At 39.3% G+C, this 23829-nt stretch overlaps 2 protein-coding genes across 3 annotated transcripts in view; both read left to right on the forward strand.

Annotated features, from left to right (window-relative positions):
• TRAK2 (trafficking kinesin protein 2) overlaps positions 1 to 16444 on the forward strand; it is a 56322-nt gene extending 39878 nt beyond the window's left edge. Inside the window, exons 10-16 of the mRNA XM_081142433.1 lie at positions 653 to 790; positions 2674 to 2753; positions 3058 to 3261; positions 4545 to 4843; positions 6167 to 6430; positions 9986 to 10091; positions 12549 to 16444. Coding sequence (XP_080998559.1) covers positions 653 to 790; positions 2674 to 2753; positions 3058 to 3261; positions 4545 to 4843; positions 6167 to 6430; positions 9986 to 10091; positions 12549 to 13224 — 1767 coding nt within the window. The 3' untranslated portion in view covers positions 13225 to 16444. The remainder of the gene's footprint in view (positions 1 to 652; positions 791 to 2673; positions 2754 to 3057; positions 3262 to 4544; positions 4844 to 6166; positions 6431 to 9985; positions 10092 to 12548) is intronic.
• A 5149-nt stretch (positions 16445 to 21593) lies between these two features.
• Positions 21594 to 23829, forward strand: part of FLACC1 (flagellum associated containing coiled-coil domains 1) — a 28938-nt gene continuing 26702 nt past the window's right edge. Inside the window, exons 1-2 of one of the 2 annotated variants that reach the window (XM_081143059.1) lie at positions 21693 to 22081; positions 22376 to 22415. The gene's annotated coding sequence lies outside the window, so the exon portion shown is untranslated. Of the gene's footprint in view, positions 22082 to 22375; positions 22416 to 23829 lie in introns of both variants that reach the window. The other variant, XM_081143060.1, reaches the window with a different exon arrangement.

A 23829-nucleotide genomic window follows, 5' to 3' on the forward strand; every position in this document is an offset into this window, starting at 1 on the left:
TAGGTCTAGAATGAGGGCCTAGAATCTGCATTTTTAAATAAGCATCCCCAGCCCTGGTGATGCTAATATATAGTCCACATACTACACTGGAAGAAATCTTTGAAGTTAAAATGTACTCTGAAAAGTATGTACTCTTTAACATGCTTGTGAATCTAACAATAAAAAAGGTTCTGAAACAAGGGAGAAGAAACTACTTGTTTAGGATGATTGAGCACCCTCACATCATATACAATACTTAGTAGACTTGATCTTGTCATTTACAAACTTCAGAATGATGTTTAAAAAATATAACAGTATGCTAAATCTAACTTGACCATAGCTATTATATTTCCTCTATAAGTTTTTTTTAAGGGGATGAATCATTAAATATTGAATTGACAGTTTTGGTTGTCTCAGCTACATTGCAGATTTTTAAGAAATCATATTTATGTATAATTCTGGCCAAGACACTTCTGATTCTGGCAGCTTGAAGTATATATGTACTCTCCTTGCTTAATTTGTTTCAGAGTCTTTGTATTGAAATGAATTATATTCAGGAACTTAGCTAGCCCTCTGGATAAAATTAATACTTATCCCAATGCCCCCCCCACCACCACCACCATTGTCATTTTAGAATATAATAGAGTACACCAATTATTATCCTTTCTTCCAGCTGCATGAGTTACAAGACAGGAATATGGAGTGTCTGGGAATGTTACATGAATCCCAAGAAGAAATAAAGGAACTTCGTAGTAGATCTGGCCCTGCTGCTCATCTCTACTTCTCCCAATCATATGGAGCTTTTTCTGGGGTAAGGAGCTGAGAAAGATGTTATATATTTTGGAATATTGTTTAAGATTAGATTGTCCCGTGAGTGGTATAGCTTCTGATAGTGTAAAGCATCTTAAGAGATAACATGGATTGTCTTTTGATTTTGGCCTTAATTTGCATATCTACATCTACCCCTAATACTCTTATGTATTCTAGCCTTTCTTCTAGCAGATTACCATCCAGATTTATTGTAATATGTATATGAAATGAACCCCAGGGAAATTAGGTTTAGGTCTTTTTACCATAGAGCTACGTAAACTTGGGTCATCCTTACCCTAAGCCCACTACATCCCACTTATTCAAATAGTGCTCTTAGCATCTAAAATCTTTTTCGTAATCTTGAGTTTCTTGGTATATTTAACTTCAGTTAGAGTGTAAGGCCCATGGGGGCAGGAATCATGTTTATTTAATTCATCAATAAACGGTATTTTTAAATTACAGAAATTAATGAAAACTTCTGAGTTTATGCCAGAATTTGTAATGTTGATTTAAAGACTTATTTTAACAATCTAGTTCTTAAACATGTACATCCAGTCCTGTAAAATTTTTTTAAAGACTGAAACTATAAATTAGAGTAGATTTTCTGAAGAATATTGGGGGCACATTTTTGTTTTTTAACTTTTAAATTTTGAAATAATCTTAAATTTAGAGTAAAGTTCCAACAGTAGTTAAAAAAACTCTCATATGTCCTTCACTTAGATTCCTCAATTTTTAACATTTTACTACATCTGCTATATTATTCTCTTATTTTCTTCTGGACCATTTAACAGTAAGTTGCAGATACACCCTAACTCCCCTTAATACTTCAGTGTGTATTTACTAAAAACAAAAGCACTCTCCTACATAACCACACTACCACCATCAACATCAGAAAAGTGATATCAATACAATACTATAATTGCTAGATAGTGATTTTCTAATTTTATCATGTTTTCAACATTTATTAATTATTATTCTTTTGTAAGTTAGAACTTTCCTGTCTCATTTATTCATTTGTTTGCTTAGTTATTTCAGTATGGACTCATGGATTTTTATTTTTTCAGTGGATTATACTTCATTATTACCATTTTTTATTTTGATACTCAAATTGTCCCAAGTATGGCCAGGGGCGTTTCCTTCAAACTCATCTTGCCCTTTCCCTGTCCCAGTCCTACAATCAGCCATTTCTGCAAGTTGTTCTGGTAACTTTTGATGAGGAATGATATTTAGAATCAGGATCTGGGTGCTTTGTGTCCATTGCAACTAGAGTATCGTTGCTTCCAGGCCCCTCAGCAGATAAAGCTAAGAAATACACATATGTTTATACGTACGCCCTCATAGACACATCTGTATCTTCCTTTCCATCGGTGCTCATCCCAGTACCTTGAGTCCCAGGCATTGTCAGCTCAGCCCCACTGAGATGCCACCCATGCTAGTTGAATTCTCACCCCAGCCCAGGGGAGGGGGAAGGTTGCTTATTTTTCCTTTAATGATTTTTCTATATTATAAAAGCTATACATGTATATTATAGAAAAGTTAGAAATCACAGATAAACCAAAAGAAATTCTTAAATACCATCAAATCCTGCCCTCCACAGAATCACTGTTAACATCTTGGTATAGCCTTTTATACCCTTTAGTTTTATATGTCTGAATATGTAATATTTTCTATTTATATTGGTTTTTACCACTGCTTTCCTGAAAAAGTAGTTGGTTCTTATTTAAAAGTTCCAGTTCCAGAATGTCTCGTTTTTTTCCTGTATTTTCTTTTATTATAACACCAAAAGTACTGGATTCTGGAGACACTTAATTAATTTAAGGACAGTTCATTTCTCCTTGCAGGCTTCTTAGGTAATCACTATAGGAATTTCAAACTTTTTCTTAGGAATCTCTGGCATCTGAGATTGAGGGGACCATGCGTAAAAAGTTGAGTTTGGATGAGGAATCTTCTCTCTTTAAACAAAAGTAAGTACAGATCACATACATGTGTTGTTACTCAGCCACTGGGATGGAAATTTAAAAGAAGCCACAATCCAGTGATAGCTATTATGAGATTCAGTAGTAAATCTGCTTGCTTTTCAGTTTTCTCCTCTTACTACTCACATTTGTGAGAGTTTTCTTGTTCTGAAGTTTATTTTCTAATGATCTCTCCTCAACTTTAGACGCTATCCAGGGTCGCTTTATTTTTAATGAATTACATCTACACGTCTCTTTTCTAAAGCACTCCAGCAGTAGGGAGAGGCAATAATGAACATTTCTTTTTTGACAGAGCCCAGCTGAAACGGGTATTTGATACTGTCAGGATTGCCAATGACACACGGGGCTGCTCTATCCCATTCTCAGCTCCGCTATCCATTCCAGGCTCCAACCGCTCAAGTGTCATCATGACAGCAAAACCTTTTGAGTCTGGTTTACAGCCAACAGAGGACAAAACACTCCTGAGCCAGGGGAGCAACTCAGAGGAGGTTCCAGGGTAAGAAACAGATCGTGGCAGTGATTCTGCATTTCTTGTGGCATTGCCATAACAGATTCACATACTCAAATTCCAGCACTGCTCTGTGCTGTCCCAAGGAAGTTCTGTAACTGTCAGTTTTCATTCAGTAATGATGCCATATACCATTGTTTGTAAGACCTATCATTGATATCATAAAAGTTTTTTGTAGTGAAAAAGCTATATTTAATTAAGTGTATTCAAAATGGAGCTTGCATTAAACTGTGAAACTACTTTCTTCTGTGTGGCAAAATCTGAGTCTAAATCTTCTTCTCTGAGTCTAAATCTTAATTTGTTTTAATGTGTTTGGTCATTGGCAGTTATACATAGTATCAGATGACACTCATAAACCATGCTCATAATCTCAACTGCTTTGGTGCCTTTAGCATAAACAATGAGTGTGAATGCCTATTGAGGAAAATTAGCTTGCTCTTAATTTCCTGTTCGTTTAAACTTAGATTTCTTTCCACTTTTCATTGAACTGAATATGTAATTCAGTTCATTGAATTACATATAACTAGAAATTAAACAGCATTACTGGAAAGTCAGCTGCAAACTTTTGACAGATAGATGTTTGGCACCTGAGATAAATCTTTCTAATGCAGAAAACATACTCTGAGTTTTCTATTGTATTGTCTGGACTGTAGTGAGCATGTTCACACTGACAGCTTTTGTGTCAATACTACCTTACCTAAGAAGACTGAACAGATATATGTGAATTCACACATAGTAGCCAGGAGCAACTACCACTGACCTTGCTATTCTTTCTTTTGATATTCAATTAAAAGATACCTCTAATTTAAAAAATGGTGGAAAGTGAAAAAATATGTGTCACCAAACTATGAAAATGCAGTATTTATAAATCTTGCTGTTTGCTTTTTAAATGTTATGTAATATTCATAGAGGATTCTATAGCTCAAAGCAGTATTTTTCACATTTCAATATTTTTGAAATTGTTTATGTCTTGCAGCTAGTGGCATATCGTAGTTTAAGGAGTAGCAAAGTTAGTAAATACAATATAATAATAAAGTATATTTTTGCCTATCTGAAGTTACTTGAAGTGATCTTTAAAAATGATATATAGTACTAATGATTTGGGTTTGTTGTTACTATTTTTGTATTCTAAATATCTAAGAGAAACTTAGATATATAAAAACTGTGTTTTTAAGATGAGTCTTTTGAACATTCACCATTGTAGAAAGGAGAGGTCTGGGTGGTGCTCATGACGCTTACAGACCTAGTCAGTGAATGTGATTTTCCCATAGGAACGTTCAGAAGCTGGGTCAACAAGAACCCTCTGGAGATAGTGATTTGGCTACAGCCCTGCATCGCCTTAGTCTGCGGCGACAAAACTACTTAAGTGAGAAGCAGTTCTTTGCTGAAGAGTGGGAGCGGAAGATCCAGGTTCTGGCTGACCAGAAAGAAGGGGTTAGTGGCTGTGGCACCCCAACAGAGAGTATTGTCTCTCTCTGCACTGACCAGTCGGAGACCACAGACCTCAGCAGTGCCAGTTGTCTTCGATGTTTTATGCCTGAAAAATTACAAATTGTCAAGCCACTTGAAGGTAATAAATCAGTAAAGGCCATTTTTAAGCCATGTTCCTTGTTGACCTTTCCTTCCCCTAGAATTGAGATTTGTATTGTAATTTTAAGAGCACTATGTGCAGAAGGTATCTTTATTATCCCTGAATACCACTGTTTAGGTGACAGTGCTTTGTACAACTCTGAGGAAAATGAATGAAGAGATCTACATTCTCCAGGTCATCAGCTACCAGTTCTCTTTTACTGATTTTTTTTTTAATGTAAATATGAGGGAGGAAGAATAATCTTTCCTTGTCCTTTGCTAAGGAATATCATTGATCACAGTTTTTATGGTAAGATAAATGGGATATAAGTAAAAATAATCTAGATGTAATACTTCACATATACTTTTCTTTTTTAAAAAGTTCTTTACCCCAGTAATATCATCTACTTAGAGGTATATGTGCCTGTATTTTTCTTTTCAGTTCTATTAATTTCAGTTGTTTCTGTTCTCTCCTAAGATAGAACTTGAATTAAAAATAAATTTCTTTGTTTTATAGAAAATTGACAGTGTTCAAATGATTCTCTTGCTATTATGAGAGTCTGCATTAGATAAAATTTTCAGTAGGAAACTTATGAGGACCCCTCAAACTCAAAGGTTCTATATATTAGTTTTATTCATTAATGATCAGTACAGGTATTTGCCAGAGTTGCCATTTTTAGGATGAAATGACTATAGTGTCATAATTAAACATCACATCTGGTGCCAATGCTTGGGGTAATCCTTCACCAGGACTCATAGACAGGAAACATGGGGATATATCCTGCTTTTATCATTTCCTTCATTTTCCTACTCTCCCTGCAAGCCTGGGGAAAGGAGAGTCATGATTAAGCTGGGGAAGTACACACACACACACAAAAAAAAAACACCGAAAATTCAAAGTGTCTTCCATCCTAGGATCCTGGCTTTTGACTTGAAAGTTTATAAGCCAAGGACGTATTGATTTTTGTCACCTGGAAAATAACAGCCTCACCTCTGAGGCACATATCTTCCTTCTCATCAATGCCTCAGCATCTTAGTTCCTGTTATCCTATAATGGCTGTTGTCTTGGTTTTTTTTCACCCTTGCTTTAAATGTACTTTTTAAAGGTAACTTTTGAAATAGAAAGATTATTATTTGTATCTTCAGCAACTTGTCAGTCTTCCACAGAGAACTTTATTTTGAAATTTTACCAAATATTAAGACCAAATAAGTAGTTTTATTATTATTATTTTTACACATGTAATTTTAGCTTCTGCTTCAAGATTTAATATTTGCAAGAAATTTACAACATGCCTTTTTATTTATTTTTGTCTTGCATATTCAGGATCACAAACTCTGCACCACTGGCAGCAGCTTGCTCAACCAAATTTAGGAACCATTCTTGACCCACGACCAGGTGTCATCACTAAAGGCTTTACCCAGTTGCCCAAGGATGACGTCTATCACCTCTCGGATTTAGAAGAGGATGAAGAGGAAGGTATCACTTTTCAGGTTCAGCAACCTCTTCAAGTGGAACAGAAACCTACAGATCCCAAGCCAGTAACAGGAATCTTTCTGCCCCCCGGTACATCAGCAGGTCCAGTTACAGGTGAGAAGAATGCTTGGTTGAATAGTCTAGTAACTAGTAGTACTTTGCATCCTGACTTACTCTGTGGTAACTGACTAGCTCTACTTAAGTCTCACTGCAGTGTACTTAGTCTTGTAACATAATGTAAGATAATAAAAATCTATAGCATTGAGGAACAAGATGGTGGTGCAGGTAACAGCTGTACCCGCCGCCTCCCATAGCCACATCAGAATTACAACTAAAATACAGAACAACCATCACTCAGAACCACCTGAAATCTAGCTGCACAGATGTCCTACAACCAGGGAACTGAAGAAGCATCAAGACCAGCAGGAGGGGCAAAGACGCAGGCGGATCAGGGCTGACTTGCAGAGACGCAGCCGAGGGCCCACACCCAGTGCCGCAGTTTAAACCCGGGAGGATATCTCAGCAGCAGAGGTTTCCCAGAGGAGTGAGGGGTCACAGCCCACAACAGGCCCCCAGGCCTAGGGTTCCAGGGCTGGGAAGAGAAGTGCCCACAACTTGCAGCTGTGAAAACCAACGGGGATTGAAGCTAAGGGGCGGAGGCTGTGGGAGCCCCAGCTTTCCTCTTAAAGGGCCAGCGCACAGACTCACTCAGACCCGCTCCCTCTGAGCCTCAGCACTGCGCAGCAACTTGAAAGGAACCTGGGACAGTCAGGAAGGAACTAACTTGCCTGAAATCGGGGCGAGAGGTGGAGGGGCAGCTTTCTCCCAGACGGAACAGCTGGCAGAGGCCATTGCTCCTTTGGCGAGTCCTCCCCGCACACAGCCGGCAGGCAAGCACCATATTTCAATCTCTAGCACCTGACTCACACCTTTGGCCCTGCCCCGGTGATTCCTGGAGACCCCGCCTCTCAATACCTGCAAGCTCATCCAAGCCATTTCCAGTGGCTTTTCTATGCAAGTGGCCTCTCCATCCTCATACTTAGGACTTTCCTAAAATCTCTCAAACAAGCAGCAGCGTGCCCTGTACTTCTTCATAAGTGGCCCCAGGCCTGGCACTAGTGGCAGCCTGCATTGGTTCATGGCTTGCCTCTCCTGGACACCTCCAACCCCAGCACAAGTAGCAGCCAACTCCAGTTTGCTGTGTAGCTCGTGCTGGGTGGCCCTGGACAAGGCACTGGCAGCGACTGACTTTGCCCCTCCTGGGAGGCCCCAGAGACAGTGCACCTGGTGGTCAGACTTGACTATGCTGGATTACAACCCTACCATATCCACAAGTGATACTCAAGGGGCGCACTTGGTGAACACCAAAGCTCCACTGAAGTAAATGCTGCTCCGTAGGGATTTCTCCAGTACAGCAGCTCTTTGGCTGTAGTTGCAGCTGTTCCTCACAGATGATTGGCCTGGGGGTAATTCCTCTCAGTGACACCAACAGCAACGAAGGATCAACTACAATAGGACAGTGCACACAGCCCACACAGGGGAGCACCTAGAAGGCCCAGCTCAGGAGACTGGGGAGGCTGAGCTACTGGACCCTACAAAACACCTACTACACAAAGCCACTCTACAGATTCCAGGAGACATAACAGCTCTACCTAACACATAGAAATAAACACCAGGAAGCAGCCAAAATGTGGAGGCAAAGAAACATGTCACAAAGGAAAGAACAGAAGAAATCTCTAGAAGAGGAACTAAATGAAATAGAACCAAGCAAGCTACTAGATTCAGAGTTCAGAATTTTGTTTATAAGGATGCTCAAGGATGTTAGTAAGACTATTAAGAAAACAAGTGAGACCATCAATGACATAATAAAGTACCAATTTGAAATGAAGGCTACATGAACTGAAAAGAATAATAATTTACGGGGAATCAACAGTAGAGTAGAGGATGCTGAGAATCAAATCAGCAATTTGGAATATGAGGAAACAGAAAACACCCAACCAGAAGAGCAAAAAGAAAAAAGAATCCAGAAATATGAAGATAGTGTAAGGATTCTCTGGGACAACTTCAGGCTGCCCAACATTCATATTATTAGGGTACCATAAGGAGAAGAAAGAGAGCAAGAAATAGACTTTCCCCTACCTGGGGAAAGAAATAGACTTACAAGTCCAGGAAGCACAGAGGGTCCCAAATAAGAGGAACCCAAAGAGGCCCACAGCAAGACCCATCATAATTAAGATGCCAAAGGTTGCCTGGCCAGGCATGGCTCAGCGGTTGATCGTCGATCTAGGATCCAGGCAATCGGGGTTCAATTTCCGGTCAGCGCACATGCCCGGGTTGCGGGCTCGATCAATGACTCTCTCATCATTGATGCTTCTGTCTCTCTCCCTCTCTTTTCCTCTCTGAAATCAATAAAGATATATTTTTAAAAAATGAAAAATAAAAAAAAAAAATGAAAAAATAAATGCCAAAGGTTTGTAACAATATGGAATCTGAAACCCTATCAGTGAACTTTTCCTACTTTGTTACATTAAAATCTATTGGTCTGTCCTACACTTTGAACACATTTCCCCCCATACTTGATTTTATAACATCATGCATTGGTCATTTAGAAAATACTGGTTCACTGAGTTACGCAGATCTTCCAAATGTTGACACATTTTATTATATAATATATTAAAATCACATTAATGTTACCACCTGTCTCATCAGATAAGTCTTTTAGTATTAGGAAGCTTTCAAGCTCTCAGTGGTAGATACAAGTTTTCCAAAATCTCATTTTCACTTGAAAGCTCAGATTCTGTCAGTGGCAGCAAATACTGTCAGCTATTTTTCTTGAAGAGACAGATTCACTACATTTATTTTCAAGAAAATTTCTGCCAGATATCCAAGTCTGAATAACTGTGATTTGTCTATTATTTGTTCTTTCAAGTAAAAATAGTGTCCCATGAAAAAGTTACAACTCAATTGCTCAAGTGCTTTTCCTCTAGTATCTCGGCATGTGGCAGAGTGCTTAACGATTACTTCCCATTTCATCACACAGAATATTAAAAATATTCAAGAGTCAAGATTTAATAAATGATTTTTACTGCTTCGTTAAGGACATTCTTACATGAATCTGGCTTCCCCCCCCCCCCAATACTATGAGTAGATAACAGTGAAGAATACTAGTACAACTTTGTGCTAAGGATCCAGCAGTTTTACCCACCATTGCTTTTGAACCAGCAGTGCAAATGCCAACCCAGTCAAAAAGGCAGATAGTGTCGTAGCATTGCTATGAAAGTAGTTTTGACCTGTAGACTCCCACAGGGTCTGTAAACCATACTTCGAACACCACTGGAATAGAGAGTTTGACTAGAAAGATTGAATGACTAGGTCTTGGTGGTTGTGTGTTTTTTAATGTATTTTTTCAGAATGTTTTTCTTTTGTTTCTAAGCTATTGTTAATCCTCTTAAATTACAGTTTTTAAAGTACAGTATTAAAGAATTCAGTTGTATACTAACCAGTCAATACTAATACAATATTTATATGTATTTTATTTCCAGATTTGGGAATTTTTATATAAATGACACTTTATAAGTGCTGTATTATAAGTAAATAATAATGATCTTTTTACACTATTAACCTGGTCTTTCAATTTTGTGTTCGATTCCCTAAAAATCTCTGCTTCAGTTGCAACCTCAAACCCAGGAAAGTGTCTGTCATGCACAAACTTGACATTCACCTTCACCACCTGTAGGATATTACATCCCTCTGATGTCACTCAGGTTACCCCCAGGTAGGTCTGGGCAATTTGAGGCCTGACTTCTTTCCTTACTATATTTTTATGAGTTCCTTTTAAAAATTACTTTCATTTTAATTTCCAGAATTTTAATTAATGCTCTGTAATAATTTGTCTTTAGAATATTTTCACATTGTATTTTCTTATTTGATCATTATAAGTCTTTGAAATAGGCAGGGCAAGTGAGTATGTGTTGTGTAAATAAAGAAAATGAGGCATAAAAAGTTAATGTGACTGGTCCAAGGGCAGATAGGTAGTAAATGGCCCAACTGGGACTATACCCACAGTTAGCCAAACTGCAAGAGTCAAGGAACTAGTCCTATCCACACCCTCACCCTCACTTCTGACACCACCTGCAAGTTCAGGGTGTGCCCAAAAACACTCTCTGGTTTCATAATTTGCTAACAGGACCCAGAACTTCACTGAAAGCTGTTATGCTCATGGTGACTGTTTATTACAGGGAAAGGATAGAGATTAAAATTAGCCAAAGGAAGAAATGCATAGATCAGAGTCTTGAAGGGTTCCACTTGCAAAGCTTCCCTTGTCCTTTGGGTTCATTACTTCCCTGGCATCCAGGGAAGCTCATCCAAGTCTCAGTGTCCAGATTTTGTTTTGAAGCTTCAGTGCATAGGTTTGATTGATTGATTGATTACCTATATGGTTGAACTCTCCTGCAGGTCCGCTGACCCAAAGCCACCACCCTAAATCAAATGGTTGGTCTTTCTGACATGGCAGCGCCTACCCTACAACTATTGGGTGTGGCCATGCCCACCTCAAGATCTACTGTGGGCAGCCTCCATCCTAAACAAAGATACTTCTATCAGATATGGCATAAGTTACCTCCCAAAAGCTGAGAGCAAAGGCCAGAACTCTCTAGGCAAGGTGAAAGAATTTACTACACAGTCTAGAACATGAATATTCCAACACATAGTTGAGGGATCTCAGCCTAATCAACCATATTGCTGCTATTTCTCTCCTACTGGTTCCTAATTAGAATCTAAGGTAGTTTTCCAAAATACGCAGCTACTGCAGTGATATTGTTAACTAGAAGGAGAGAAGAAAAATGTAATCAAGAGTAAGGCTATAAAATAGGTAGAGGAATAAAGTGAGTGTGCACATTGTACCGTAAAGTTTTGTATATTTGCTGAGGTGAACCATGTATTTGAGTCTCAACTTTCCAGCTGCCAGTGTGGAGGGAAATAACATTATGATTCACAGTGTCTATCAAGTAGAAGCAAATCAGTTGTTTAGGGAAGCATTTGGGTGATATCCAATAAAGATCTCAATAAAGTCTGTAATGAACAGACATATCTGCAATCTTTCTCCATTGTTCTGACAATCAGGATAAACTTTATAAAATTAATTCCTGAGTGAACTCTCAGTTCAGCTTGATACCATCATATGAAGTGCACAACTTGGGAAAGGACAGGCAAATTCTATGGTAAAGTAGGGATAGGGAGGTGGGACTCTGGCAGCGCAGTATATAGACTTCATTAGTTTAGAGGTTTTTAGTTTAACCAAGTAGTCAGTTGTTTGCATTTTGCTTCTTTGTTACAAGTTGGTACTTTGGAAAGTTTACCTAGTAATCCTAAACTTGCATTTTGTTTATAAGCTTTAAAAATCTTGATATCTTGATATACTGAGTATTTTCTGTTGAAGTGAAAGTTTACTATTAAATACAGTAACATTTTAACAAGGGGGGAAATTAACTAAAGAAATATCCTTCTCATTCTATCACTATTTACTATTTAGGTGTGTTTTTTTCTTTTTAACAAAACAAGAAGAAACACTCTAATAGCTGTTAAAGCTTTTATTTATTTTTAATTTTCCAGAAACATGTTCTAAATCAAGGTTGAAAAAAATTTGTTCCATGATATCCTTATACTACTATTGTTTGGAATTAACATTCTTGGAAATTGAAATTTAACAGAACTTTATTTGTTCCCAGTAATATAAAAATCGAAAGATTAAAAAGAAATAAATTTCTCCTTAGAAGAGCATGAAAGGTGTTTTCTAAAAAGTCAATTATTTACTCATGGATTGTAGTCTCTTGGCATATTTCACTTTATGAAGTGAGTGGATATGTTAATAAAAATTTCTAGAGGTTACTTTCTTTAATATTTAAATTTCTTTTATTTCTATCATAAAGTTTAATTGTATTCCCACAGACATATAGTTAAAATTTAAGAATAAATTTATCTAAGAGTACAGTAAACTTTCATGCCCTGTAAAAATAAATGTTTCAATAAGTTAATAACTATGTTACAAATTATAATTAGCCAATCATTGAATAAAAAAAAATTTTCATTCCTCAGATCTCTACCACAGAGTTCAGTTACTGATGTGTTGCCTAGTCCTCTATATTTTTGTGAATGACTACTGTAATTACTTAAATACTGACTTGGAGATGGCTTTTTATTCTTAAACTGTCTCTCCTGCATTTTCTTTTTTAAGCTCTGGGTTCCCTTCATTATCCTGTGGGAGCAGCAGTAGCAGTTCGTCAAACACGGCAGTGAATTCTCCTGCTATGTCCTATAGACTCAGCATTGGTGAATCAGTCACCAACCGACGGGATTCCACCGTAACCTTCAGCAGCACCATGAGCTTGGCCAAACTTCTACAGGAGCGAGGCATCTCTGCTAAAGTGTACCACAGCCAAGTTTCAGAGAACCCCCTTCAGCCTCTCCCTAAAGTCCTGGCTACCCCTTCCACACCCCCAAATTCACCATCTCACTCACCTTGCCCTTCTCCTTTGCCCTTTGAGCCTCGAGTACATCTCTCTGAAAATTTTTTGGCCTCCCGACCGGCTGAAACATTCCTACAGGAGATGTATGGCTTGAGACCTTCCCGGAACCCTCCTGATGTTGGCCAGTTGAAGATGAACTTAGTAGACAGGCTGAAGAGACTGGGGATAGCCAGAGTGATTAAGAGCCCTGATGCCCAGAAAAATGGAAAAAGCCAAGAGGCAGAAATTGGTCTTCGAAGACCAGACTCTACTGTTTATTTAAATTCAGGTAGCAATTTATTAAGTGGATTGAGGAGGAATCAGAGTCTCCCGATCATGATGGGTAGTTTTGGCACCTCAGGTTGCACATCCTCACACAAAATGGATATCCTGCAGGAGGACTGAGGCTCAGCAGCTAACCGAACTCCTACCGATTAGCACAGGAAGGACAGATTCGCATGTGTGTAGCCTGGTCTGACTGAGAGGAAAGGAATGTGCAGATGGGCTGTGAATGTGGGAAGAGGGAAGTGGAAGATTGGAAACAAGTGGGATGAGGTCCTGGCGAATGAGGTCTCATAAAGTGAAAGTGTAAATGAATAGGTCATGGGTGGAGACAGAAAAGGAACAAAAGTTTAATACACTCCTTCAGTTGGGTTTTTTGTCTTGAAAATAAAAAGTGGCCAGAAAATAAATTCAATAATATTGAAATATACCAGGAATACTTAATTTGCTAGCACATTTACTCCTGGTAATGATAGCAGAGAACACAGGTTAGGAGGAGGTGGGAAGAGTAAAGGAGCAGCTTAGTTGCCTACAAAAAGCTGTTGTGGAAGGTTGCTGGGGGAAACTCAGCCTGTTACTGAGACGACAGTGAGGTGGCTTTTATGTTTTTTGTTGATATCTGGATAAATTACACTTCTATCACATGGCAAGTTCACAGCATTAGCAAGCAAGGAATTTTACCTTTTTCATAAGATCAGAAGACTTATGAAAAAAGTAAAAGACTCTTTGCTTTCTATTTTCTATTTTCAGGCCTTTGAGTCTCTGGGAGCCCAAACACCACCCAAATTCCTTTTGTATTTGTGATTAACAAAAGTTCATTTCTTAAATTTGTATTTTTATACTTCAAAAAAACACAACATTGTGGAAGAAGGAGGGATTTATTTTAAGAAGGAAAATGGGTAAATTGGAACCAAGGAAACTTTTTCAGAATATTCTGGATAACTGTGGTGGACAAGGAATATGAACATAATTGAATTTCCTTGGAGGCTGGACAGGGTTAAATCAGAAGTACAATCAGTAGGAATTAGAGAATGTTGTATATGTATGTCTGTACATTTTTTAACAAGGAAAGTTGGTTGCAACTAAACTTTTCCAAAGTGTGCTATGCATATTTTTATTGAAAGATGACATATATTTGCACAAAAATTCTCAGGCACATTAAATTATTTATTATAAGCTGAAGTAAAACCCAGGTGCTTGCTTTGAGACTGAATTTCTAAATGTAAAATAATATTAAAACACATCTGCCTTTTTCTAGATATCTGTGAAATTATAGAATGAACTTTTTAATGGGCAAGTCAAAGCTTTTGCTTTTTCTCTGTTTTTGTTTTATTTTTACTAAATTTGTGAAATAGCAAAGTGAAACTTGGGAAATTAGGTTTCAGCATTCAGCATTGTGACAAATTGGATATGAACTGGGAAGAAACAGATCTGCTTTCTGAGTGTTGCTGATCAAGGTCTGCTCATCAGAGGACATGTGAAAGGCATGGTGGAGAGATGAGGAAGGGGGCTAATTAATTTTTTAAAATGGGAGGCACTGTCCTGACTTTTTGGTGCTTAATTGATAGATCTTTTGCTCCCTTGTTCTGAGTTAACTGAAAGGAATTTTCTGAATTCTTGATAAGAGTGTTGCTCCTATGGTTCCCACCAATACTCTTACTCCTAGGTCAGAGGAGAGTCCTTCCTCTCTCCTCTTGAGGTGCCTTTCCTACATGAAGAGCTATGTGCTCAAAGGGACAGAAAAACCAACATGCATGTAGAATGTGTGTTTTCCATGCTTTTTAGAATCTTTTCATAAAACTTTTCTAGATAAGTTTCTTAAAAACAAAGTGAAAGTATCCTCCCCCCTTCTCTCAGTCATGCCGAGGTCTGCAGACGGTAGGTACACACATATTTAGAAAGGATTTCATCAGGCCCATCAGTGAATGTAAGTGTCCCTGAGTGTGGTAGGCATTGGCAGAAGAACTCCTGATGTTATGTTTCCAAAATATCTCAGTTCGTTGTTTTAAAATAGTGTTTGGGTTTCTATTCCAGAGTAACTCTGGGGTACTTATTTTAGCTGATTCTTAAAGCTTTTTATTTATTCTCTAAGAAAGTAATCTTCATGTTACCAGTTCCTAAGAGACATCAGGAAGTAAGAAAATACAGGGCCAGAGAGTAGTACAAAATGTTAAATTATGAGATTTATGTCTATTATATAAATATCTATAAATTAAATATCTATAAATTAAGATTTTGGAGTGTTCTGTATCATTAGTATACTTTTCTATACCCAATGCTAAAATGATCACTTTGGAGGCAGGACAAGGGTGTATTCACAGCCAAGTAAAGCACATCTGATTAAAGAGAACCAGACGTCAGTTTTTGAAAATTACGTTGATGTTGCTTTTCCACCAGAAGCATGATAGTTGTATACTGGTGCATGCTTGTCCCTAGAAGTGAATTCTGTCTTGAATTGGGTTTTACTGTTTTCTGAAGTTTCTGCCTAAACTCATTTTTGGTACAGCCTGAGAATCTCTATGATAACAAACTTTTGTGCAAAGTATAGTAAGAACTGGAGTCTTGTAGCAAGTTCCCCCTTAATTATCTGTATGCTTTAACGTTTTAGTTTTTCTATATCAACTGTGTATGTACTTTTATGCCAGTATAGGAAACTCCAGTCTTTTCATCCCTCCTCCAATAAGGTTCGCAGTGATTATACCTCAGGTGTTTCTGAGTATCCTATTATATAGTAGGAAGGATACCTTCCTAAGCTCAGAATTAAAGGTTCTCCTGAATTATGATGACCCCACATCTTCTGTAAATAACCTTAGGCATGCATTTTAGGGAAAAGTTAATGAACATTATTAAAGAAGTTTTTAAAAAAGTTTTATACTATATGTCCTATTTGACACAAATAAATAGACTTTTGCAAAGGGAGGAAGTAATTTAGAGGCAGCTCACGACTAGAGCCTCTTCTCGATAAAGATTATTTATATGCAGTATTCAAAGCCTGTTTTCTGGGGTTTTCTGACCATTCTAGTACATAATTAGTAGTATTTGTTGGTTACTAACTTTGACTTTTGACATCTGAACTAGAGCTCTTGAGTGTTTAGTGGTCCACTCCTTTCACTTCGGGTTCTTGCAGGCCTGTACTTGAGTGCATCACCAGTGTCTACACTGAGTGGTTTGCATTGCAGAGCACAACTACTTAGGAATGGCAGAGTGTCCTCTGGGGCAGCCAGGGAAATACTGGTGTTTGATATCTGGAGCTTGACTTTGTCAAATAGCTCTTTGTTGCACCTACCTTTGCTTTGTCAAATGTAAATCAGATAATAAACATGAGTATCTTCTTAAATTTTCATTTGTCTTGTGTATTTGTCCCAGTTCTTTTTATTGGTAGTCCTGCGTGAGGTCTTTCCATTATGTTGGGGGTTTTTTTGGTACAGAAAAACTACCTCTACTTGCCAAACCAACACAAAACAAATCAACAGTAGTCATAAATGTATTGTATTTTCTTATATTTAAAAAAAAAAAAATAGAGGAAGTATCTGTATATGCCATATTTTTTTCCTTAGCAAAATAACAGCAACAAAAAATAAAATGTGAAGTCATTGATAATGCAGATCTTTAATGTGAAAAGATTGAGGAAGTATGAAGCAATTCTCTTCTTGGAGTCCACAATATACTGTTGATATTCTGTAACCACACAAAAACTTCATTTTTATATTTTTTTAATAGGACATTTGCTCCCTTCCTTCCCTTTGATTCAAACTGGCCTCATACAGCACACTGATTCACCTGCCTCTTTCACCCTTGCATGTCTACTCTCTTAATCATTAAGCCCTCAAGACGAAGAGATTCTGATTAGTATCAAATAATCTTAGGAACAAGATCAACCACAGAGGAGGTTTCCTTCAAACTAGTGATAATACCTAGGCCTCAGTAGTTTCAGCTTCAGGCCCAGAAAATTGGTAAAACCAGATGAAGTGAGGGCATGGCTGACATCAGGACCAGATTCACCAACCAGTCAGCAGAGACCACAACCGCCACCATGACCCTAACTCCCTTAGCCACCATGATTAATGATTTTCCCCCTATATAACCCATTCCCTGGAAGCCAATGGGGAGACAGATCCTTGAGCATTAGCTCACCTGTGACACTGGGAATGGGCCACTTCCTAAAAATAAACCCTTCCTTTGCTGGAAACTCCTGTTCATGTCTTACTGGGCTTTGGTTATACCCCTTTAGTCCAGTAACAATTTTTAGCTATTTAGAAACTTTCCAAGAACCTAAATTTGAAAATTGTTGGACTCTAGTAGAAAAAGTTAGTTGATGTTTTCTTTGTCACAATTTAGTTGCTGTATATTTTTAAAAATTCAGTTAATATCCATTTAGAATTACAAACATCTTGTGAGGAATAAGTGAAGTATGAGTCTCTACTTTGATAGGATATTTAGTGATATTCCCAGCGTCTTTGTGTTTTCTTTCACAAACCATTCTCAGTAGATATGTTTAAGTCCAATAACCTAATGAGGGTAAAGATTTGATGCTTTCAACATCCTATTGACTTCCATCTCTGTTCTTACTAAGTTTGAGGTATGCTGGTATCAAGTTTTGATTTTAATTAGTTTTACAGGGTGTTTTTCTTTTTTAAAACAATAAGGGCCAAATGTCACAGGCCCTGAGTCTCGTTTATCCCCCAGACTCTCCCATCTCAATAAATGGCACTGTCACCTACTCAGTTGTTTAAGTTAGAAACCAAGGAGTCATCATTCATTGCCTCTTTTCCCTCACCCTGACATCTAATCGATCAAGTCCTGTTGCATCCTCTAGTCTCCATCCCACTGCTGCTCCCTCAGTTAACACCACCACTGTGCCTCATTTGACCACTAAATTGGTTTCCCTGCCTCCTGACTAGCTTTGCATAAAATGACCTAATGTGCAAAGCTAGTCAGATCCTTTCTCTGATTAAAACTGTTGTCAGATTCATTAGACTAGAAAGAGAAATCCTGCCATACACTCCCACTGCATTTGGTGAGGACCTTGATGTTTCACTGTGCTTTTATTGAATTTATTGTGTTTCCCCCACTCATCTCTAAGCTCTATGGAACACAGGAACTGATGTATATCCCCCACTCTCACAAAAGTGCCTGCATGCAGTACATAATAATGTGGAGTAGAATGAATGGATGAATTTACATTAATGTTTGCAAACTATGGGATGTGACCCATCAGTGGATCATGAAATCGATGTAGTGGATTTATCAGCTTTCATTTTAAATAAAAGAAAAAATAGATGAGAATAGTATGTAACAAGTATATTATTTCATACAACTTTTTATTATAGTGTGTAAAATATATTTCTTATAGTGAGTTTCAGTAAAATAAAATGAAAGCCACTGGTTTATAATAATCTTTTCTTTTTTCTATAATGAGAAAAAGCAGCTTTATTGGGGGGGGGGGGGGGATCTGAACTCCCAGCAACTGAAAATCACTCCTGTCCTTGGGGATTTGCACTTTTACAGATTTTAAAGCTTGAAATTCAAGGAAGAAAGTGCCTACTTTAGAGTTTTAGGTTTCTAAAACTCTATCACATAAGTTTAAACTCTATCACAGATTCCGTCTGGCAACTACTGCCATAGGCCAATTAAGCCTAGGAGTCTGTTTAATCCTATTTCCTCCGAAAGTATATCTTAATCGTATTTTGTCTTATGTCTTTGAGAATTTAACTGGCAACTTCTCCAGCCTTCTCACTTTAAGACGAGTGCTTGAGCAAATGAGGTGCTGCCATTCTGTTTCCATAGCAATAAAAGAAACACCCGCAAACCATCTACCAAGGACATACCTCACAACTCAAGGCCCAAGTCAACCAAGTCTGAATGGAGGGGTGACTTTCTCCCCTGGTTTGACTTTCATTACAATACTGAAAGACTGAAACTATACTGTCTTTAGAAGGGACATTCATGCTCATGCCACTTCAGCCTTTGTAAAAAAAAGCCTGTGACTGGATGCACTGGCAGTCCATCTCTCTGTACTACACATACTCTGCATTTTCTTCTTTGGCATTTCAGCACTTGGAATGAGTCCTGAGTTCTGAAACCTCTAGATTTTACCTAAAATGAATTCTGATTTTGTGTTGATTAGAAACAGTTTCTCTATAACAATGTGGTGTCTTTAAGACTCTCGACTTGGGAAGAAACCATAGGGAAAAACAAATCTTTGGGCAGTCCAAGGTAAGCTCTTTGGAAAAGATATTTTATATAATAATCTGATTATTAATACTAACCTGTGACCTTTCTGAAGGCTCACTGATGACCACCAGGTGGCACATTCAGTCCACCGAACCTCCGGTAAAACCATTAGGGAGAGATGCAGGAAATGAAAAGAATGGGGAGAAGTCACACATGCATGTGTGCACACGCACATGCACACACATATCCTTATATTCTTAGGGTCATACAATGCAACGTCAAGCCGCTGAGAATACAGTAGATCTCTTTATGCCAATATGGAAATATTGACTAGATATACTCTTATGAAAAAAGAGTAAGGCAAAGCACAGAGTGTAAAGTACACTCAATTATGTAAAATTTTTAAATCTTTATATATATATATCACATTTCTGGAAGGATACTAAAAAAAATTAACAGTACTGAAAGCCAAGAGCTGATGTTTAGTTGGTATCACAGTTATTGAAATACTGAAATACTGCCATACTGGTTGTATACATTGTCCAAGACCCTCAACTGCCACCTGGGTTGCCCCTGCCACCTGGGTTGCCCCAACTCCTCCCCTGGCACCCCCAAACTTCCTCATGATTCAGCAACTAAGGGGTTAATTTAGCCTGGCATGGGGGAGCCCTGTAGCCATGTCTATTCTGATTGATCTGCAGTCTTGTCTTACTGGTTGTTAAATATTTTGAGTATCATCCCCATGGGTGTTTGAATGGAGAGGCCTTTACTTTTTGAGCAAAAGGATACACACCATGGTATTGTTTCTAATAGGAAACAAAATGTTCATCAAAACAAAACTGGTTAAAAATGTAATTGGGGGAAAATGCAAAACAAAATGAAAGGAAAAAATGGCAAAGAAAAAAATTTTTTAATTTTAAAAGGAAAAAAAAGGGAAAAACGTAAATGGGTACATTCATAACATAGAAATTGTCACGATAATATGGAAACGAATCAGACTTGCTGTAAAGATTTTAAGTATAATTTAAACTATAGATTTGCTTTAACTTTGCTTTAAAATAATATGGTGTTGGAGGAATGGGCTGGGTATAGATGAGATTAGTCACAAATTGCTGTTGAAGCTGTGTGATGGACGAATTCATTACTCTTTTCTCTACTTTTGAACATTTAAAAATTTCTCCAGAGTAATCAAGTTTAAAAATGACATATGTATAGTTACCGACACTCAAAGAATCTCATGACATTATTGAAAAAAAGATTATCTAGACTATAAGTAGAATTTGTTCCCATTTATGGACAATTATATAAATCTGTTTCTTTGAACTAGAGAGGACTCTAAAAAACACTAACCAAAATATTTTCAGTGGTCCTTTCTAGTTGTATTTTGGATAAATATTACTTCCTTCAGATTATAATTTTCTTTGCAATGAGCCTATTTCAATTTCACACACACAGAAAAAAACCTATCCCCCCACGCCCCAAAAAATTAGAAATAAAACGTCTGTAAACAAAATACCACTGGGGTTCATAATATTCCTAAACTCAGTTACCAATTTTTTGAGGACCTAATGTGTGCAAGGCAGTGTGCCCAGAGCCTTCCACATGTTCTCGTTTCACGTGCAGGGCAGCCCAGTGGGGACTGACCTCTCACGTCCCCATTTTCCAGATGAGGAAGCTGAGACTCAGGAAAGGAAATGTCCGTTTCTTGACGTCCCACAGCTGATAAGCAGAGGAGCCTCTGCGCAAAGTCAGGCCCATCTGACTCAAAAGCCCAAGGAAAATCCTAGTCAACAACGTTGCGGAGGAAAAAATAAAATCATAACCCTGACATTCTAGCCCAGTTTTCATTCTTTAATATATTCTTTTCTAACCTTTTCCCGTGTAGGTACATACTTGTATCCATTGCATTCATACCATCTTATATCTTTGTTCATGAGCATTTCTTTATGTTTCTACAGGCTTTCAAGTGGTCAATTAAAATCTAGTAAAACTCCATTGAGTAGTTGTACCATAATTAACTACGAATTTTGGTTTTCTAATCCCGTTTTCTCTTTCATCTCCCCGCCCTCCTTTGACTGGGGAGTCACCCCGCGCGTCCTTTCACTAACCCTAACTCCGTGCAGCCGGAGCTTTCCCCGGACATCCTGCCTACGCCCGGTAGTGGGGAGGACGCCGGGTGAGGGTGGGGGTGGGACGCGACGGGACGTGCGCGCGCCTGCGCCGCCTGCGCCGCCTGCGCCGCCTGCGCCGCCTGCGCCGCCTGCGCGCCTGCGCCGCCTGCCCCAAGTCCGCGGCCCGGGCGGAATGGGGGTGGGGGTGGGACGCGACGGGACGTGCGCGGGAAAGACGCCTGCGCCTGCGCCCGCGCCCCGCCCCCGCCCGCGCCCGCGCCTGCGCCCACCCTCAAGTGCGCGGCCGGGTGGGGGTGGGGGTGGCGGTGGGACGTGACCGGACGTTCGCCGGAAAGACGCCTGCGCCCGCGCCCGCGCCCGCGCCTACCCCCAAGTTCGCGGCCCTCGAGGACCTCTGTCCCCGCGGCCCCTGCGGCGCTTCCTGCTCTTGATGAGTCAGGAGTGGAACTAGGGCAACCGGTACCGGAGGGCCAAGGCCCACTGCGTCCTCTATGGTGCGGTTGGTCCCAGGCCGTGTAGAGGGCGCCGCTGGTCCGCGCGGGCCTTTTTAAATTCTAATTTCTAATATTGCGGGGAAACCTTGTTCCTCAGTGTCCCCATCTGGAACAGTTCACTTCTTAACCCTACAACCGCTTCATGCTGATAGGTGTTAGATGATGAGTCACAGGTCTCAGGTGAGGAAGGAGAGAATTCCACTGAACCTCACCGTTAACGTCTCAAGAAGTTGTGCTGTGAACATTTTTGTGGGGTTTTTTGCTTTTGTTGCTGCTTATTAAATTTTTCCTTTTGGTTAAATTTTCATTTACATTCCATGTTCTTTTTGTTTTTAAAGTGGTTATAGATTAAACAGTACGTTACATATGTACTATATATAAGAAAGGTTGAAACAATCATTTGGGGGTCTGGAATGGATTAATTCAATTTACAGTCTTTCTAATGGGGGAAAAAATGATTCGGTTTTTGAACAGCCTCCCAGACTGGATTATGTTCAAGAAGGGAGGTTCCACTGTACGTATAATACTGTCATGATCGTTACATTTTTGCCTTTTCGTCTGTGGATCTGTTTCTGTTTGTTGAGCTGGTTCCTGTGGTTACAGTCACCCAGTTTATTAGTCAAGTCACAAATATTTATCAGATACTCAGGCGGACAAGTTGCCTTTCCAGGCCCGGGGCAGCACAGAGAATGACATGGTGAAGTCCAGGCCTTCACCAATGGTGCAGCCCGGGTGGGCAGACAAGAAATGGAAAGGGGAAGGCAGTGCCTTCCTGGGAGCTGGCTGCCTAGCCTCTCACTTCCTGCCCAGGATTCGCCCCTGTCCTCGCAGGAGGCAGATACAGGATCCTAAGCAGAAGCAGAGCTGTCTTGCTATTGCTGCAGCCTCCTTTCAGATTCTCACCTCAGTGCTAGCCCCTGTGGCATTGTCTTCTTGCCTGGGGTGCTCCACCCCATCCATTTCCCTGACCTCCAACTCCCTGAGATCTCCTGACCAGGGTGCCAAACGCAGGGGAGCACAAACCGCAAGATACGGCAGCCCTGTCACCTGGTGTTTAGGGCTTTGCTGTTTACCCAGCCTCCTGGCCTGCTTTCTAGCCCTAATCTCCTCCATAAGTGCCCTGGGCTCAGACCTCTCGCCAGCTCCTCCTGTCCCTACCTCCACCTGCACATCCTGCCTTTCTCCAAGGCCTTATCTCTTGCCCTGACTCCACAGCTTACTCAGTTCCATTTCTGACGACTGCCCAAGTACCTGCGTGACTTCTGAGGACAAGGTGCCAGTGTTCAGTATCCCCCCAGCATCTAGCATGGTACTCACAGCAGGAGCTTTAAGTATTTGTGCTGTTAAATGAGCTTGACTAGGTGTCCCAGAATCACTTCATGACTTTGAGCCTCAGTTTCCTCATCTGTAAAATGGATTTAATGGTAAGGCCCCCTTTATCTTCGACAAGTCATTAGCCCACATAACTGGGTTTCTTAAGGGTCAGTCATGTTAGAGAAAATGTTTCATTTTTCAGTTAATTCTTAAGCAAATGTATTGCAGTGTACTATTGGAAACCAGTCACTGACTTAGAAATTTGAGTTAAATCTGCTGTCGTTGTAATGCTTCTGTCAGTCTCTTGGCTCTCATAACATTTGTGTGTGTGTGTGTGTGTGTGTGTGTGTGTGTGTTTTAATTTTTATCAAATAATCCACCGACATTTAAAATCAAATAGTGTTAAAAATTCATTAATGAACAGGTACAATATCTGCCCCACCCTTCTTCTTAGTTCTCCTCAGTGTGCTCTCTGGAGGCAATTATTTTCAACTTTTTTAGCTATTTCTTTTGGAACTTAACTTCATACTTCTAAATCATTTGTCTAAGTCATTTGTTATTTTTTTAGACATTCTCTGTTGACTTCCTGCTGCGGTGGGTGAGGATTTAACACT

The sequence above is a fragment of the Miniopterus schreibersii genome, assembly GCF_964146895.1.
Source record: "Miniopterus schreibersii genome assembly, chromosome: 7".
In the NCBI taxonomy this organism is placed as follows: domain Eukaryota; kingdom Metazoa; phylum Chordata; class Mammalia; order Chiroptera; family Miniopteridae; genus Miniopterus; species Miniopterus schreibersii.